Source organism: Heterodontus francisci, chromosome 28 (assembly GCF_036365525.1).
Source record: "Heterodontus francisci isolate sHetFra1 chromosome 28, sHetFra1.hap1, whole genome shotgun sequence".
Classification (NCBI taxonomy): Eukaryota; Metazoa; Chordata; class Chondrichthyes; order Heterodontiformes; family Heterodontidae; genus Heterodontus; species Heterodontus francisci.
In genome coordinates, this window is record NC_090398.1 from 19,832,958 (window position 1) to 19,852,822 (window position 19,865).

The window sequence follows — 19,865 nt, forward strand, 5'->3', positions numbered from 1 at the left end:
GGGGTAATACCCGTTAGATTGGAGCCTTAAGCCTTTTTATCAGCAGGTTTAAGTTCCCAAATGTCATTCTTTATCGAATGTTCAGAACTGTGAATTATTCTAAGAATTACAGGTGAAAGAATTCCTGCTTCCACAATCTTCCCAATCCAGGAAACATCCTGCTCAACAAGATAAACCTCATGGTGTTGATTTAATTTTTGTTAGTTTTATAACTCGGGTTTCTGTCCTGCTTTTAGTAAATAGTGGATGTGGAAAATATTATTAATTAACTTTCTGCCCTATTGGATATAATTTACATTTACATTCTGCTGTCCAGCCTTATTAAATGATGATTTATCGCAATAAAATTAGCAGATAATTTCAGTGACCTATATTTACTGATCCAATAAAGACTGTAAAATCCCTACTGGCTCATGAGGAGCCAATTCAGATTCTCCAAAACTTAGGGAATTACTAACCGTCCTCTTATTATTTGTCAGAGACGTGTTGCAACTGCTTGTCTCTGCTTAATTAAACTGTTTCTTTCATTTCATTACAAAGCAACAACACAATCCATGGCTGTTCAAAAATTCATCCACCAGTTAGAGACAAATAAAGAGTTACCTCAACATCTGGCATTTATGCAGTACAGGGCCCAGCCTCTGGAGTCCTTCATATTGAATATAGCAGTTCTGTAGATCAAGTTCTTTTATTGTATCACAGAGTCCAATGGCATGAGACAGAATATCACAGTCAATCGGAGTCAATGTAAATTCACTAAATGCAAATATTTCCACAGATCCCACTGTGGCCCGAGCCAGTGCTTTATTCTGAGACTCAAACAGGTAGTGCAATGCGTTCAGGATGTCCCTTTTAACAGTTTCACTCTCTGTGTTTCCAATGGCTCCTTCAACCTTCTCCTTCACCCAGTCAATTACTTGGCAGGTTGTTTGATGTCGAAATGAACCCAGAAACTCCTCCAGGGGTCGAGCTGCCTGTGGGGAGGAGAGACCAGCAACAAAACGGAGAAATATCTCAAATCTTCCATCTTCCTTGCTGTGGGCATCACTGAGGAGCTTCCGGATGTCCCCGGGATTTGGAGACAGGAATTGTGTGAGTGCGGCTACAAACTCTTGGATGGTGAGGTGCGGGAATGTGTAAACCACACTCTGGACAGAATTATCTCTCTCCAAAAGTTCCATCAGGAATCCAGACAGGAACTGGGAAGGTTGCAGATTGTACTCGATCAAATCTCCATTTCTAAACACAACCTTCTTCCTGGAGACTCCTGTGAAGGCCATCTCACCGATCTTCAGTAACACATCACGGGGGTTTTCAATCTCTTGGCTATGGTTTTTCAGAATGTTGTAAATATAGTAGGAATATAGCTGGGTGATGGTCTTCGGAACTTGCTGCTGTTTCCTGTCTCTTTGTGTAAAGAAGGGACCCAGCGACAGACAGAGGATCCAGCAGTAGGAAGGGTTGTAACACATGGTGTATAGGATCTCGTTCTCCTCCACGTGTTTGAAAACAGCTGCTGCCACCGTCTGATCTTCAAAAAACTTGTTGAAATATTCCTTCCGTTCATCACCAACAAATCCCAGGATTTCAGCCCAGACACTGATCTCAGCCTTTTCCAATAAATGTAATGCAGTGGGACGACTGGTCACTAACACTGAACATCCGGGGAGCAGCTTGTGTTGTATTAAACTGTACACAATGTCAGACACTTCACACCGGCATTCGGGATCTGTGCACATGTACTGAGGTTCTGTATTTCTCCGATTGTCAGTAAAATCGATCGTGTCCTTGAATTCATCCAAACCATCAAATATAAACAGCAATCCCTCTGGATTCTTCCAGAGCTCTCCCAGAACATTCCCAAAGTAAGGATACTGATCCAGTATCAGATTCCTCAGGTTTATTCGACAGTTAATCATGTTCAAATCCCGGAATTTAAAACTGAAAACAAATTGAAAGTTTGGGTATATTTTCCCAGTGGCCCAGTCATAAACAATCTTTTGTACCATTGTTGTTTTTCCAATCCCTGGGACTCCACTCACTGCTGCTGAACTCCCAGATTTGTGTTTTCTGTGGGAAAAACTGCTCTGGAATAACTGATCAGTTCGGATTTTTTCCAGTTCTTTCCGGAGATGTTTCTCTCTCCACTCTTCATGGTCTCGGCCTCTTGCCAGCAGTTCATGTTCTACAAGTGTCCAATCTCGAACAGTAGAAATGACCGTTAGCTCAGCGTATCGATCAACCAGCTGGAAAATCTTAACCTTCTCCTTTATTAGGATAGTGTTCACTCTCAGTGTTTCAGTTTGTACCCGGAGTGTTTCCTTGTGTTTCTGTTGAACATCTGCAATTAGAACAGACAGAAAGTGGTTTTCAATGTTAGCTGTATTGATATAAAAACAACTTCTGAAAAACATTTTATTATTCAATAAATGTTGCAAGATTTAATTCAAAGCTTCAATAGAGGTGTGTGTATAAATTAAAACTCAGTTAATGAAAACTTTGCTTGAAGGTGAACAATGGTGAAAAGAAGTTTTAAATCCTGATTTGATTCTAACATTTACTGAACATGGAGGTGCCGACACAGGTGATATTTTCCCTCTGATGGTTAACATGATCCGGCCTGCTCTGTACGATTAGAAATCTCATTACAAATCCACACGTGATCCTGGTTATTCGAGAGTAGAGATTCCATTAGATTCATTTTTAAAACCATCAGCGGTGTTTACCTTCTGCAGAAACGGGACATTTGACATCGGACACAAGTGGGTTATACTGTGAATTGTCAGTAATCCCACTGTTATTGTATCAGACAATGAACAGTTTATCTGGCTGGACATTGGCTCTCAGTTCGGCAACATATCAATAGCAGCAGTGTGTACCATCTACAAGATGCACTGCAGCAATGCACCAAGGCTCCTTAGACAGCACCTTCCAAACCCACGACCTCTACCAACTAGAAGCACAAGGGCAGCAAATGCATGGGAACACCACCACCTGTAAGTTCCCCTCCAAGTCACACACCATCCTGACTTGGAACTATATCGCCGTTCCTTCACTGTCATTGGGTCAAAATCCTGGAACTCCCTTCCGAACAGCACTGTGGGTGTACCTACCCCAAATGGACTGCAGCGGTTCAAGAAGGCAGCCAACCACCACCTTCTCAAGGGCAACTAGGGATGGGCAATAAATGCTGGCCTAGCCAGTGACGCCCACATCCCATGAATGAATAAATAAAAAAATTCTCACTGTTTTCAAATGCCTCCATGGCCTGGACCCTCCCTATCTCTGTAACCACATCCAGCCTGGCAAAACTCTGAGGTCTCTCCATTCCACCAAGGGTAGAGTAACACAGTTATGTCACTGGACTAGTAAGCCAGAGGCCTGGACCACTGATCTGGAGATATGAGTTTCTATACAACCACGGCAGCTGGGGAATGTAAATTCTGTTCAGTAAATAGATCTGGAATAAAGCTAGTATCAAGAATGTTGTTCATGAAAACTACCAGATTGTCATGAAAACCCACCTGGTTCACCAATGTCGTTTTGGGAACGAAATCTGCCGACCTTATCCAGTCTGGTTCTAGCTGACTCCAGACACACAACAATGTGGTTGACTGTTAACTAATGGCTGAAATGGCCGAGCAAGTTACTCAGTTCTATCAGATCAGTACAAAAAAGTGTAGGCAGCAGAAGAACATAAGAACTAGGAGCAAGAGTAGGCAATTCAGCCCCTCGAGCCTGCTCCGCCATTCAATACGATCACGGCTGATCTCATCTCAGCCTCAACTCCACTTTCCTACCCATTCTCCATAACCCTTCAACCCATTACTAATTCAAAATCTGTCTATCTCCTCCTTAAATTTACTCAATGTTCCGGCATCCACTGCACTCTGACAAACAACTGGAATCGACCGACACTCCTGATACCACATACATAACCAGCCTAGTCAACCCTGTAAACTCCTCTTCACCAACATCTTGTGCCAAAACTGGGAGAACTGTCCCACAGACCAGACAAGCAACAGCCTGAGATATTCATCATCACAGAATCATACCTTTCAGCCAACGTCCCAAACGACTCGATCACCATCGCTGGTTATGTCCTGTCAGACTGGCAGGCCATACCCACCTGAACTGGCAGCACAGTAGTACAGAGTCAGGAGGGAGTGGCCATGAGAGTCCCTAAAAAATAACTCAAGACCCCATGAAGTCTCAGGGCATCAGATCAACCATGGGCAAGGAAGCATTCTGATTATTACCGACAGCCCTCCCACAGCTCACAAATCATTACTCCTCCATATTGAACATCACATGGGAGAAGCACAGAGGGTAGGAAGGGCACAGAATGTTTGCTGGGTGGGGAATTTCAATGACCATCATTCAGACCGTCTCTCTAGCTCCACTACTGACCGAGCTGGCCGTGTCCTGAAGGACATAGCTGCCAGACTGAGCTTACAGCAGGTAGTGACAGAACCAACAAGAGGGGAAAATCTACTTGGCCTTCTCCTCACCATTCTACCTATCGTAGATGAACCAGCCCATGATAATATTGTTAACATTCAATACGATCATGTCTGATCTTGGACTTCAATTCCACTTTCTCGCCTGCTCCCCATATCCCTTGATTCCCTGCGAGACCAAAAATCTATCTATACCAGACTGAAATGTATTCAACGATGGAGCATCCACAACCCTCTGGGGTAGAGAAGTCCAATGATTCACAACACTTTGAGTGAAGTAATTTCTCATCTCAGCCTTGAATGATCGTCCCTTATCCTGAGACTGTGTCCCCACGTTCTAGATTCCCCAACCAGCAGAAACAATCTCTCAGCCCAATCAAGCCCCTTTTCAGAATCTTGCAAGTCTCAATTAGATCACCTCTCATTCTTCGAAACACTAGAGAATATAGGCCCAGTTTACTCAGCCTCTCATCATACGACGACCCCCTTTTCCCGGGGACCATTCTAGTAAATCTTCACTGCACTGCCTCCAGTGCAAGTATATCCTTTCTTAAATGTGGAGTACAAAACTGCACACAGTATTCCAGGTGCAGTCTCACCAAATTCCTGTACAAATTTGGGAAGACTTCTTTTTTCCTGTACTCCAATCCCCTTGCAATAAAGGCGAACATGTCATTTGCCTTCCAAATAGCCTGCTGCACCTGCATGTTAACTTTGTGCACTCCTTATACGAGTACCCTAAGTCTTTCTGATCAACCATTACCAGTTTCATAACTTTTGAAAAGTAGTCTGTGTTTCGATTTTTACGACCAAAGTGAACGACTTCACACTGCATTAAATTATCCTCTATCTGCCATCCTGTTGCCCACTCACTTAACCTTCTATGTCTCTTTGCAGCTTCTTTATGTCCTCCCCACAGCTGAACTGTGTATCAGAAAATTTAGTGATATTTTTCTCTGTCTCTTCATCCAAGTCATTCATATACACTGAAAATAACTGAGGCTCCAGCACTGATCCTTACAGCACCCCATGATTCACTGCCTGCCAATTCAAAAATGCCCCATTTATGCCCTCTCTGCTTTCTGTCTGCTAACCAGTCCTCTATCCATGCTAATATATTACCCCAACACCATGAGCCCTTGACCATCTCCAACAAAAGAGAATTTAACCATTTCCCCATGACACTCAGTGCCATTGCCATCACTGAGCATCGCACGCCCCACCCTGCTCACCCTCAATACCCTGGGGTTACCATTGACCTGAAACCTAACCGGACCAGCCACAAAAATACTGTTGCTACAAGAGCAAGTCAGAGGCTGGGAATTCTGCGGCAAGTAACTCACCTCCTGACTTCCCAAAACCTGTCCACCATCCACAAAGCAAAAGTCAGGAGTGTGATGGAATACTCTCCACTTCGCTGGACGAGTGCAGCTCCAACAACACTCAAGCAGCTCGACACCATGCAAGACAAAGCAGTCTACTCGATATGCACCCTAACCACTAACTTAAATATTCACTCTCTCCACCAGCAGTGTGTACCATATACAGATGCACTGCAGCAACTCGCCAAGCCTCTGTCGACAGCACCTTCCAAACCCACGACTTCTACCATCTGAAGGACAGGGGCAGCAGCTGCATGGTGTCACACTCACGAGAAGTGCAAGAATGGAAATACAGAAGCAAACTGAAGATTTATAAAAACTGACCGTTCCTTTTGAAAAGTGGACAGTGTGCTGCAAAATGGCCACCGAAGGTTGGGCTGACTTGGCCTGTATATTCAAACAGTCTCACTATCTGTGAAGAACAAAAGGATACATTCCAGACTAGGAGGTGTCAATTACACCCATCCTGAAACCATCAACAGACATTCCTCAATTGGGTTACTGTCATGGACAGATGCATCTGCAACAGGTAGATTGGTGAAGACGATACCAAGCTGGATTTTACTTGGTGCTGGTTCTCCCACCTGCCGCAGGCTCCATTTGGCAGTTATATCCCTCAGGACCTAACCAGCTCGGTCAGCAGTGGTGCTGCACTGAAGTGCCCCATTCAGAATACATTCTGTGCCATCTCTTCTCAGTGTTTATTCAACATGGAGGAACAGTAATTCATCAGCTGAGGGAGGGCAGTAGGTGGCAATCAGCAGGATAATTCCTTGTCTATATGTGACCTGATTGAGAATTCAAGGGATCTGGAGTCAATGTTGAGAGCTCCCAGGGCCACTCTCTCCTGACTGTGTAACACTGTGCCACCACCTGTGATGGGTCTGTCCTGTCGGTGGGACTGGACATATCCAGTGATTGTGATGGAGGAATCTGGACCATTGGCTGAGATATATGATGATGTAACTATGACTATTTCAGGCTGTATTTTGACTGGCCTGTGGGACAGCTCTCCCAATTTTGGCACAATTCCCAGGTGTTGGTGATCAGCACTTTGCAGGGTCGACTAGGCTGGTTATATCTGGTGCCCAGGTCAATAGTGAATAGTGTCAGCAGTGTCTCAGTTGGTAGCTCACATCCTGTGAGTCAGAAGGTTGTGGTTTGAGTCCCACTCCAGAACTCGAGCATAAAATTCAAGCTGACACTCCAGTGCAGTACTGAGGGAGTGCTGCACTGCCAGAGGGGCCGTCTTTCTGATGAAACATTAAACCAAAGCCATCAACCCTCTCTGGTGAACGTACAAGATCCCATGGCACTATTACGAAGACGACCAGGGGAGTTATGCCCAGTGTCTTGGCCAATATTTATTGTTCAATCAACATCACAAAAGCAGATTATCTGGTTATTATTGTATTGCAAAGCATGTGGGATCTTGGGATTCTTAAATAGAGGCATTGAGTACAAAAGCAGGGAAGCTACGCTGAATATTTATAAAGCACTGGTTAGACAACAACTAGAGTAATTGTAGCCAGTTCTGGTCACCAAACTTAAGGAAGGATGTGAGTGTCCTTGAGAGGGTGCAGAGGAGATTTACCAGAATGGTTCCAGGGAGGAGGGATTTTAGCGACAAGGTCAGGTTGGAGAAGCAGGGGTTGTTCTCTTTGGAACAAAGGCGATTGAGTGGAGATTTGATAGACAGGTTTGGAGAGGGTAGACAAAGAAAAGCTATTGCCATTAGCTGACTGTCCCCAAGACCATGTACTCAGATTTAATGTATTAGGCAAGAGATGCAGGGGGAATGTGAGGATTTTATTTTTCACTCAGCGAGTGGTAATGAGACCTGGAACTCGCTGCCTACGAAGGTGGCGGAAGCAGAGACGATCAATGATTTCAAAAGGAAATCAGATGGGGGACTTGAGGGAAGTAAACTTAAGAGGCAATTGGCATAGGGCCAGAGAATGGGACTAACAGGATTTCTCTACAAAGAGCCAGCATGGATACGACGGGCCAAATGGCCTCCTTCGGTGGGGTTATGACTCTGTAATGTTTCTGGGAATTTACTGTGTGCAAATTGGCTGCCACGTTTCCAACATCACAACAGTGACTGTGCTTCAAAAGTACTTCACTGGCTGTAGAGCACTTTGGGACGTCCGATGGTCATGAAAGGCTCCACACGAAAACAAAATTGTTTATGATCTGTCTGTTTTGAGTACAGTAGCACCGTGGTTATGTTACTGGACTTGTAATATAGATGCCTGCACTCGTGATCCGAAGACATGCCAGCTGGGGATTTTAGTTCAGCGAATTAAACACATCAGGAAGAAAACACAAGTTTCACTAACAGTTGACAACAAAACTACTGAGTTGTTCTAAAAACCCATCTGGTTCGAGCCATTCAGCTGTATCAAACCACTACTATCATGCCAGGTGTGTATGAGGTTTCACAGTGTATCAGGATCCTGCCAGGTGTGTATGGGGTTTCACAGTGTATCAGGATCCTGCCAGGTGTGTATGAGGTTTCACAGTGTATCAGGATCCTGCCAGGTGTGTATGGGGTTTCACAGTGTATCAGGATTCTGCCAGGTGTGTATGGGGTTTCACAGTGTATCAGGATCCTGCCAGGTGTGTGTATGGGGTTTCACAGTGTATCAGGATGCTGCCAGGTGTGTATGGGGTTTCACAGTGTATCAGGATCCTGCCAGGTGTGTGTATGGGGTTTCACAGTGTATCAGCATCCTGCCAGGTGTGTCTGGTGTTTCACAGTGTATCAGGATCCTGCCAGGTGTGTATGGGGTATCACAGTGTATCAGGATCCTGCCAGGTGTGTATGGGGTTTCAGTGTGTCAGGATCCTGTCAGGTGTGTATGGGGTTTCACAGTGTATCAGGATCCTGCCAGGTGTGTATGGGGTTTCACAGTGTATCAGGATCCTGCCAGGTGTGTATGGGGTTTCACAGTGTATCAGGATCCTGCCAGGTGTGGATGGGGTTTCACAGTGTATCAGGATCCTGCCAGGGGTGTATGGGGTTTCACAGTGGATCAGGATTCTGCCAGGTGTGTATGGGTTTTCACAGTGTATCAGGATCCTGCCAGGTGTGTATGGGGTTTCACAGTGTATCAGGATCCTGCCAGGTGTGAATGGGGTTTCACAGTGTATCAGGATCCTGCCAGGTGTGTATGAGGTTTCACAGTGTATCAGGATCCTGCCAGGTGTGTATGGGGTTTCACAGTGTATCAGGATCCTGCCAGGTGTGTATGGGGTTTCACAGTGTATCAGGATCCTGCCAGGTGTGTATGAGGTTTCACAGTGTATCAGGATCCTGGCAGGTGTGTATGGGGTTTCACAGTGTATCAGGATCCCGCCAGGTGTGTATGGGGTTTCACAGTGTATCAGGATTCTGGCAGGTGTGTGTATTGGTTTTCACAGTGTATCAGGATCCTGCCAGGTGTGTGTGTGGTTTCACAGTGTATCAGGATCCCGCCAGGTGTGTGTATAGGTTTTCACAGTGTATCAGGATCCTGCCAGGTGTGTATGTGGTTTCACAGTGTATCAGGATCCCGCCAGGTGTGTGTATAGGTTTTCACAGTGCATCAGGATCCTGCCAGGTGTGTATGTGGTTTCACAGTGTATCAGGATCCCGCCAGGTGTGTGTATAGGTTTTCACAGTGTATCAGGATCCTGCCAGGTGTGTATGGGGTTTCACAGTGTATCAGGATTCTGCCAGGTGTGTATGGGGTTTCACAGTGTATCAGGATCCTGCCAGGTGTGTGTATGGGGTTTCACAGTGTATCAGGATCCTGCCATGTGTGTATAGGGTTTCACAGTGTATCAGGATCCTGCCAGGTGTGTATGGTGTTTCACAGTGTATCAGGATCCTGCCAGGTGTGTGTATGGGGTTTCACAGTGTATCAGGATCCTGCCAGGTGTGTATGGGGTTTCACAGTGTATCAGGATCCTGCCAGGTGTGTATGGGGTTTCACAGTGTATCAGGATCCTGCCAGGTGTGTACGGGGTTTCACAGTGTATCAGGATCCTGCCAGGTGTGTATGTGGTTTCACAGTGTATCAGCATCCTGCCAGGTGTGTATGGGGTTTCACAGTGTATCAGGATCCTGCCAGGTGTGTATGGGGTTTCACAGTGTATCAGGATCCTGCCAGGTGTGTATGGGGTTTCACAGTGTATCAGGATCCTGCAGGTGTGTATGGGGTTTCACAGTGTATCAGGATCCTGCCAGGTGTGTATGAGGTTTCACAGTGTATCAGGATCCTGCCAGGTGTGTATGGGGTTTCACAGTGTATCAGGATCCTGCCAGGTGTGTCTGGGGTTTCACAGTGTATCAGGATCCTGCCAGGTGTGTCTGGGGTTTCACAGTGTATCAGGATCCTGCCAGGTGTGTATGGGGTTTCACAGTGTATCAGGATTCTGCCAGGTGTGTATGGGGTTTCACAGTGCATCAGGATCCTGACAGCTGTGTATGAGGTTTCACAGTGTATCAGGATCCTGCCAGGTGTGTATGGGGTTTCACAGTGGATCAGGATTCTGCCAGGTGTGCATGGGTTTTCACAGTGTATCAGGATCCTGCCAGGTGTGTATGGGGTTTCACAGTGTATCAGGATCCTGCCAGGTGTGTGTATAGGTTTTCACAGTGTATCAGGATCCTGCCAGGTGTGTATGGGGTTTCACAGTGGATCAGGATTCTGCCAGGTGTGTATGAGGTTTCACAGTGTATCAGGATCCTGCCAGGTGTGTATGGGGTTTCACAGTGTATCAGGATCCCGCCAGGTGTGTATGGGGTTTCACAGTGTATCAGGCCTCTGCCAGGTGTGTGTATAGGTTTTCACAGTGGATCTGGATCCTGCCAGGTGTGTCTGTGGTTTCACAGTGTATCAGGATCCCGCCAGGTGTGTCTATAGGTTTTCACAGTGTATCAGGATCCTGCAGGTGTGTATGTGGTTTCACAGTGTATCAGGATCCCGCCAGGTGTGTGTATAGGTTTTCACAGTGTATCAGGATCCTGCCAGGTGTGTATGTGGTTTCACAGTGTATCAGGATCCCGCCAGGTGTGTGTATAGGTTTTCACAGTGTATCAGGATCCTGCCAGGTGTGTATGGGGTTTCACAGTGTATCAGGATCCCGCCAGGTGTGTATGGGGTTTCACAGTGTATCAGGCCTCTGCCAGGTGTGTGTATAGGTTTTCACAGTGTATCAGGATCCTGCCAGGTGTGTATGTGGTTTCACAGTGTATCAGGATCCCGCCAGGTGTGTCTATAGGTTTTCACAGTGTATCAGGATCCTGCAGGTGTGTATGTGGTTTCACAGTGTATCAGGATCCCGCCAGGTGTGTGTATCGGTTTTCACAGTGTATCAGGATCCTGCCAGGTGTGTATGTGGTTTCACAGTGTATCAGGATCCCGCCAGGTGTGTGTATAGGTTTTCACAGTGTATCAGGATCCTGCCAGGTGTGTATGTGGTTTCACAGTGTATCAGGATCCCGCCAGGTGTGTGTATAGGTTTTCACAGTGTATCAGGATCCTGCCAGGTGTGTATGGGGTTTCACAGTGTATCAGGATCCTGCCAGGTGTGTATGGGGTTTCACAGTGTATCAGGATCCTGCCAGGTGTGTATGGGGTTTCACAGTGTATCAGGATCCTGCCAGGTGTGTATGAGGTTTCACAGTGTATCAGGATCCTGCCAGGTGTGTCTGGGGTTTCACAGTGTATCAGGATTCTGCCAGGTGTGTATGGGGTTTCACAGTGTATCAGGATCCTGCCAGGTGTGTATGTGGTTTCACAGTGTATCAGGATCCTGCCAGGTGTGTATGGGATTTCAGTGTATCTGGGTCCTTTTAGGTGAGTAAAAGGCTTCACAAGCGATGCCCATCTGCAACTGTATTGAGTGAAATAAAGGCAATTCCACATATTTACAACTTACATCAGAAATTGTACAAATTGAAACTTGAATCTATGCAGAATAATGAGGATTGCTGACAAATTTGAGGAATGTTCAATCCTGCTCGCACATTCTTTGAATTTGATTCCCAGATTCTGACAAACGGATGCAGTCAAAAATTCTGACACTCAAAAGTGAAATAAACGGTTTGAAATCTCCGTATCATCTCTTACCTTTCAGGTTATTGGATACTTCGGATAAACCCTGTGCGATATTCATGTAGTCAAATGGATCAGAACCTGGTTAAATTATTTGAATTTCATGAAATCAGATTTGTGTAATATTATAGTAAATTCTGCAGTGTTTGAATCTGAAGTTGAATTCAGTGTGTGATTTTACCGTACCGAGTTCCTGTATTTCTTTTAGTATTTTGTCCAACTTTGGTACTCCGTGACGCATTTTCACAAAGGATTCCCACATCAGCCTTCGGACCCGTGAGCCTTTCTCCATCACCAGATTTAGGAGAAGTTTGGAACTGTCTGCCCTGTTTCCCTTCTCTGTGAGTTCAATGATCTTCTGCAAAGAATAATAATGATTACATTGAGGAGGGGAGTGAAAGACACACATGGAGAATGAGAAGGAAAGGATCTGCTCAATGATGATATCTCCCAGTGGTTTTCAGCACAGAAAGCAGTCACTGGGCTGGGCACTGATCCATTCTGAACATGAGCGGAATATTCTAGAAACATCTTAGGAACATGGGAACAGGAGGAGGCCATTCACTCCTCGAGGCTGCTCCACAATTCAATCAGATCATGGCTGATCTGTACCCTAACTCCATCCACCCACTTTGGCTCCATGTCCCTTAATACCCTGGGTTAGCAATAATCTATCAATCTCTGATCTTGGTTCAGTCATTAATGGAAATAAATTAGATGGAACCAAAATAGAAATCAGAAGAGTTGTTCCAGGAGAGTGAGGAATCACTGAGAATCTGCAGCAATTTTAATGGGATTAGGTTTCTCTGTCCTTCAGTGTCCAACATGACATCAGATACTGACTGACAAAATGATCCACTTGTTACTCACACTTACTTCCTGTTGTCACACTTTCTGATTTACTCAGAAATAAAAGACCAGAGAATCAGAACTCAAGTGACAGGGAAGGGTTAATTCTGAAGTGAGGGAAGCAGCTAGAAAACTGTCTGAGAAATGACCACCGACTAATCGAAATAACCACTGTTGATTTATCGTTCAGGAGGATCAACCAATAATAATGAAAATCCAATCACTTGTCCCTCACTAATTATACATTTGATTCCCAGTATTTTACATGCCCACTGTTAGTGGAAACCTTGACTGGGAGAACATATTGAGCAGTGGGGCTTGTGTAGTCAGGACGTTCATCAACAGCTTAGCTCTGTATAGCGGCTTTCATGAAGGTTGTCGTAAAACCTAATGTCCTTTATGTCTGGCCTCTACATGACTTCAGTCCTTCAAGAATGCGGTCGCTGCTGAAATGGCCTGACTCCCTCGATAAAGGTGGATATATTAGAATAAAACAGATTTGGCCACTTAGTTTTCACCTCAGCATCAGATTTGGACATGATGAAGGAAAACGGAGTCCAGTCGCCCTGTAACGTCTCATTAACATCTGGGACTTGTGCAAAAACGGGGAGAGATGCACCACACGTTACTCAACAAGAGTGTGACAAAGGGCAGGACTGGGTGTTAAATATTCCTGGATGCAAGGTGTTCAGGAAAGATAGAAAAGGAAGAAAAGGGGGAGGAATGGAGGTATTGATTAAGGAGAACATTGCAGTGCTGGAGAGAGAGGATATCCCTGAGGGGTCAAGGATGAAATCTGTTTGGCTGGAGATAAGGAACAAAAAAGGTGCAATTGCATTGTTTGATGTGGACTATGGGACCCAACGAGCAGGAAAGGATGAAGAGGAACAAATTACAGAGAGATGCAAGAATTATAGGATAGTTACAAAGGGGGATTTTAATTGTACAAATATAGACTGGGATATTAGAAGTGTAAAGGGCAGAGAGGGGCAAGAGTTCCTAGAGTGTGTTCAGGAAAATATTCTACAGCAGTAGGTTTCCAGTCCAAGGAGAAAGGAGGCCCTGCTCGAACTGGTCCCTGGGAACTAGGTGGGCCAAGTGGATCAAATATAAGTAGCAGTACATTTAGGGGACAGTGATTATTGTATCATAAGGCTTAGGTTGGTAATTGAAAAGAATAAAGAACAATCTGTGGTCCTGTGTTTGTGGCTTCATTGGTAGTTCTCTTGCCTCTGATTCAAAAGGTTGTGGGTTCAACTCTCACTCCAGGCACTCACTCCAGTGCAGTACCGAGGGAGTGTTGCACTGTCAGAGGTGTCGTCTTTCAGATGTCATGTTAAACTGAGGCTCTGGCCAATATTTAGGGCGGCGCAGTGGTTAGCACTGCAGCCTCACAGCTCCAGCGACCCAGGTTCAGTTCTGGGTACTGCCTGTGTGGAGTTTGCAAGTTCTCCCTGTGTCTGCGTGGGTTTCTCCGGTTTCCTCCCACAGCCAAAGACTTGCAGGTTGACAGGTAAATTGGCCATTGTAAATTGTTCCTAGTGTAGGTAGGTGGTAGGAGAATGGTGGGGATGTGGTAGAGAATATGGGGTAATGTAGGATTAGTGTAAATGGGTGGTTGTTGGTCAGCACAGACTCGGTGGGTCGAAGGGCCTGTTTCAGTGCTGTATCTCTAAATAAAATTTAAAAATCTCGAGTCAGAATAATTAACTGGGGTGAAGCCAACTTCAATGGGGTAAAAATGTACCTGGGACAAATAAATTGGAATCAAAGGCTGGCAGGAAGAACAGCAGCTGAACAATGGGCTACCTTCAAAGAAGAGATAGTTTGGACACAGTCAAGGTATCTTCCTTTGAAGCATAAAGGTAGGGCAAATAAATCCAGAGCTGCCTGGATGACAAAAGAGATAGAGATGAAGAAGCAGAAGTGTGTTTATGACAGATATGAGATAAATAATACAATGGAGAACCAGAGCTGAACATAGAAGGTTCAGAGGGAAAGTGAAAAAGCGAACAAGAGAAGCAAAGAGAGAGTATGAAAAGAGACTGGCAGCTAACATAAAATGGAATCCCAAAGTCTTCTATTGGCATGTAAATGGTAAAAGGGTGGTCAAAGGTCGAGTAGGGCCGATTAGCGACCAAAAGGGGGATTTACGCAAGGAGGCACGGGGAATAGTTAAGGTATTAAATGAATACTTTGCATCTGTCTTTACCAAGGAAGATATTGCTGCCCAGACCACAATGGAACAGGAGGTCATTAATACATTAGAAGGATTTAAAATTGATAAGGAGGAGGTATTAGATAGGCTGTCTATATTTAAGTTGATAAATCACCAGGGACAGATGAGATGCATCCAAGGTTACCGCAGGAAGTGAGAGTGGAAATTGCAGAGGCCAACAGCGACAGAAAGGACGTTTGAGGACTCGTCCACTGAGGTAGTATGGGCCGAGGTTAGAAACAGGAGAGGTGAGGTTACCCTGTTGGGAGTCTTTTATAGACCTCCGAATAGTTCCAGAGATGTAGAGGAAAGGATAGCGAAGATCATTCTCGACAGGGGTGAGAGTAACCGGGTAGTTGTTATGGGGGACTTTAACTTTCCAAATATCGACTGGAAATACTATAGTTCGAGTACTTTAGATGGGTCAGTTTTTGTCCAGTGTGTGCAGGAGGGTTTTCTGACACAGTATGTAGACAGGCCAACCAGGGGCGATGCCACATTGGATTTGGTACTGGGAAATGAACCCGGCCAGCTGTTAGATTTAGATGTAGGTGAGCACTTTGGCGATAGTGATCACAATTCGGTTAGGTTTACCTTAGCGATGGGCAGGGACAGGTATATACCGCAGGGCAAGAATTATAGCTGGGGGAAAGGAAATTATGATGCGATTAGGCAAGATTTAGGATGCGTAGGATGGGGAAGGAAACTGCAGGGGATGGGAACAATCGAAATGTGGAGCTTATTCAAGGAGCAGCTACTGTGTGTCCTTGATAAGTATGTACCTATGAGGCAGGGAGGAAGTTGTCGAGCGAGGGAGCCGTGGTTTACGAAAGAAGTTGAAGCGCTTGTCAAGAGGAAGAAGGCGGCTTATGTTAGGATGAGACGTGAAGGCTCAGTTAGGGCGCTTGAGAGCTACAAGCTAGCCAGGAAGGATCTAAAGGGAGAGCTAAGAAGAGCGAGGAGAGGACACGAGAAGTCATTGGTGGATAGGATCAGGGAAAACCCTAAGGCTTTCTCTAGGTATATCAGGAATAAAAGAATGACTAGAGTTAGATTAGGGCCAATCAAGGATAGTAGTGGGAAGTTGTGTGTGGAATCAGAGGAGATAGGGGAAGTGTTAAATGAATATTTTGCATCAGTATTTGCAGTAGAGAAAGAAAATGTTGTTGAGAATACTGAGATTCAGGCTACTAGGCTAGATGGGATTGAGGTTCACAAGGAGGAGGTGTTATCAATTTTGGAAAGTGTGAAAATAGATAAGTCCCCTGGGCCAGATGGGATTTATCCTAGGATTCTCTGGGAAGCTAGGGAGGAGATTGCAGAGCCTTTGTCCTTGATCTTTATGTCGTCATTGTCAACAGGAATAGTGCCGGGAGACTGGAGGATAGCAAATGTTGTCCCCTTGTTCAAGAAGGGGAGTAGAGACAGCCCTGGTAATTATAGACCTGTGAGCCTTACTTCGGTTGTGGGTAAAATGTTGGAAAAGGTTATAAGAGACAGGATTTATAATCATCTTGAAAAGAATAAGTTCATTAGAGATAGTCAGCACGGTTTTGTGACGGGTAGGTCGTGCCTCACAAAGTTTTTCGAGAAGGTGACCAAACAGGTGAATGAGGGTAAAGCAGTGGATGTGGTGTATATGGATTTCAGTAAGGCGTTTGATAAGGTTCCCCACGGTAGGCTATTGCAGAAAATACGGAAGTATGGGGTTGAAGGTGATTTAGAGCTTTGGATCAGAAATTGGCTAGCTGAAAGAAGACAGAGGATGGTGGTTGATGGCAAATGTTCATCCTGGAGTTTAGTTACTAGTGGTGTACCACAAGGATCTGTTTTGGGGCCACTGCTGTTTGTCATTTTTATAAATGACCTGGAAGAGGGTGTAGAAGGGTGGGTTAGTAAATTTGCAGATGGCATTAAGGTCGGTGGAGTTGTGGATAGTGCCGAAGGATGTTGTAGGGTACAGAGGGACATAGATAGGCTGCAGAGCTGGGCTGAGAGATGGCAAATGGAGTTTAATGCGGAAAAGTGTGAGGTGATTCACTTTGGAAGGAGTAACAGGAATGCAGAGTACTGGGCTAATGGGAAGATTCTTGGTCGTGTAGATGAACAGAGAGATCTTGGTGTCCAGGTGCATAAATCCCTGAAGGTTGCTACCCAGGTTAATAGGGCTGTTAAGAAGGCATATGGTGTGTTAGCTTTTATTAGTAGGGGGATCGAGTTTCGGAGCCACGAGGTCATGCTGCAGCTGTACAAAACTCTGGTGAGACCGCACCTGGAGTATTGCGTGCAGTTCTGGTCACCGCATTATAGGAAGGATGTGGAAGCTGTGGAAAGGGTGCAGAGGAGATTTACTAGGATGTTGCCTGGTATGGAGGGAAGGTCTTATGAGGAAAGGCTGAGGGACTTGAGGTTGTTTTCGTTGGAGAGAAGGAGGAGGAGAGGTGACTTAATAGAGACATATAAGATAATCAGAGGGTTAGATAGGGTGGATAGTGAGCGTCTTTTTCCTCGGATGGTGATGGCAAACACGAGGGGACAGAGCTTCAAGTTGAGGGGTGATAGATATAGGACAGATGTGAGAGGTAGTTTCTTTACTCAGAGAGTAGTAAGGGCGTGGAACGCCCTGCCTGCAGCAGTAGTAGATTCGCCAACTTTAAGGGCATTTAAGTGGTCATTGGATAGACATATGGATGAAAATGGAATAGTGTAGGTCAGATGGTTTCACAGGTCGGCGCAACATCGAGGGCCGAAGGGCCTGTACTGCGCTGTAATGTTCTAATTCTAATTCCAACTTTTTCTGTCTTCCTTAGACTCAGGGGTGGTGCCAAAGTACTGGAGAGTGTTATGAAACTGCCTCTGTGCTTTGTTAACTATATTTTTTAATGATTCATTTTTGTTAAGATTGAAGCAATGTTAAACTTTGGGGTTTTCAAAATGGATCATTTAAAGGCCACTTGACTTTGAAAAACTGTCCCCGGGAATGTTTTTTAAAAGGGGCACAGAGTGGTCTTGTGAGGAAACAAGTCTTTCCAGGAAACCACCTGACTTCCAGCAACAACAACAAGCCTCTCTGGGAAACCACCTGACTTCCAGCTCAATAAACAGGAGAACTTTGGACACTTGGAGAAGTTGTTTATAAAGAAGTGACAGGTCAAGATTGATGGAGGTCAACTCATGTTGTCGGTTTCGCTTTTGAATTGGTGTCTGTGAGAGAGAGAGAGAGACAGACAGAGACAGAGAGAGGGGGAGGGAGGGACAGAGACAGAGAGAGAGGGGGAGGGAGGGAGGGAGGGAGAGAGACAGAGAGGGAGGGAGAAAGAGAGAGAGATACACAGAGAGAGAGAGAGAGAGAGAGAGAGTGAGTGAGTGAGTGAGTGAGTGAGTGAGTGAGTGAGTGAGTGAGTGAGTGAGTGAGTGAGAGAGTGAGTGAGTGAGTGAGTGAGTGGCTAAGGTCAAAAGGGAACTTTCATATTTCAATCTATTTGCTGATGCTTTACTTCATTATTGGTTAACACTTGTTTTATAATAAACTGATAACTTTGCTGTTTATTAAAGAAACCTGGTGGTTTGTTTCACTCTGGGATAAAAATAGAGTCTATAATTGACCATATCAGTAAGTGGGAAAACATTTCAATATATGTTGTGACCCATGGAGAAGTGGAACCAGAATAAACTGTGCACTCCTCCCACCTCGGTCGTAACAGGAGTTCCAAATGTTACATCTTAGTTCAAAAAATGATGTAAAGAAAAGGCCAGTCAGTTTATCTTCAGTGGTGGGGAAACTCCGAGAAACAATAATTCAAGAGCAAATTAAGTCACATGGACAAATACAGGTTAATTAAGGAAAGCCAACACCGATTTCTTCAGAGAAAATCATGTTTAACTAAGTTGCTGGAGTTTTTTGAACAGATAACAGAGAGAGTTGATGAGGGAAATGTTGTTGATGTGGTGTAAATGGACTCCCAGAATGTATTTGAAATGATGCTGCACAAGCGACTTGAGACAGATTATGGCTCATGGAATAAAAGGGACAGTAGCATGAATATGAAATTAGTTGAGTGACAGGAAACAGGGGGTAGTGGTTAATGGATGCTCTTCAGGCTTGAGGAAGGTTTGTAGTGGGGATCCCCAGGGATAAATATTGGGACCCTTGCTTTTCCTGTTATAAATTAATGACTTCGACCTTGGTGTACAGGGCCCAGGGATGGGCAGACAAATGGCAGATGAAGTTAAATGTGGATAAATGGGAAGTGATTCATTTTGATAGGAAGAACATGGAGAGACAATATAACAAAGGGTACAACTCTAAAGAGGTGAAAGAGGAAAGAGCAGAGGGACCTGGGGGTATATGTGCAGAAGTCATTGAATGTGACAGGACAGGTTGTGAGAGCGGTTAATAAAGCACACAGTATCTTGGACTTTATTAATAGGGGTATGGAGTACAAGAGCAAGGAGGTTATGCTGAACTTGTATAAGACACCAGTTCAGCCTCAGCTGGAGTACTGCGCCCAGTTCTGAGTATTGCGCCTTAGGAATGATGTGAAGGTGTCAAAGAGGGTGCAGAAAAGATTCACGAGAATGGTTCCAGGGATGAGGAACTTCAGTTATGAAGACAGATTGGAGAAGTTGGGACTGTTTTCTTTGGAGACGAGAAGACTGAGTGGAGATTTGATAGAGGTATTCAAAATCATGAGGGTTCGAGACAGAGTGGATATGGGAAAACTGTTCCCACTCATGAAAAGATCGAGAACGAGAGGACACAGATTTAAAGTGATTGGCAAAAGAAGCAAAATGACACGAGGAAAAACTTCTTCATGTAGCGAGTGGTTAGGATCTGGAATGTACTGCT

General features: G+C 45.0%; 1 protein-coding gene across 4 annotated transcripts in view; it reads right to left on the reverse strand.

The window, feature by feature from the left end:
* Positions 1–19,865, reverse strand: part of LOC137385118 (NACHT, LRR and PYD domains-containing protein 3-like) — a 111,389-nt gene that overhangs the window by 44,264 nt on the left and 47,260 nt on the right. For 3 of the 4 annotated variants that reach the window (XM_068059912.1, XM_068059908.1, XM_068059909.1), the window contains 3 exons: positions 12,136–12,307; positions 11,965–12,030; positions 604–2,341 (listed from right to left, as the gene is read on the reverse strand). In XM_068059912.1, the coding sequence (XP_067916013.1) occupies positions 604–2,341; positions 11,965–12,030; positions 12,136–12,307 (1,976 nt within the window). The remainder of the gene's footprint in view (positions 1–603; positions 2,342–11,964; positions 12,031–12,135; positions 12,308–19,865) is intronic. The other variant, XM_068059911.1, reaches the window with a different exon arrangement.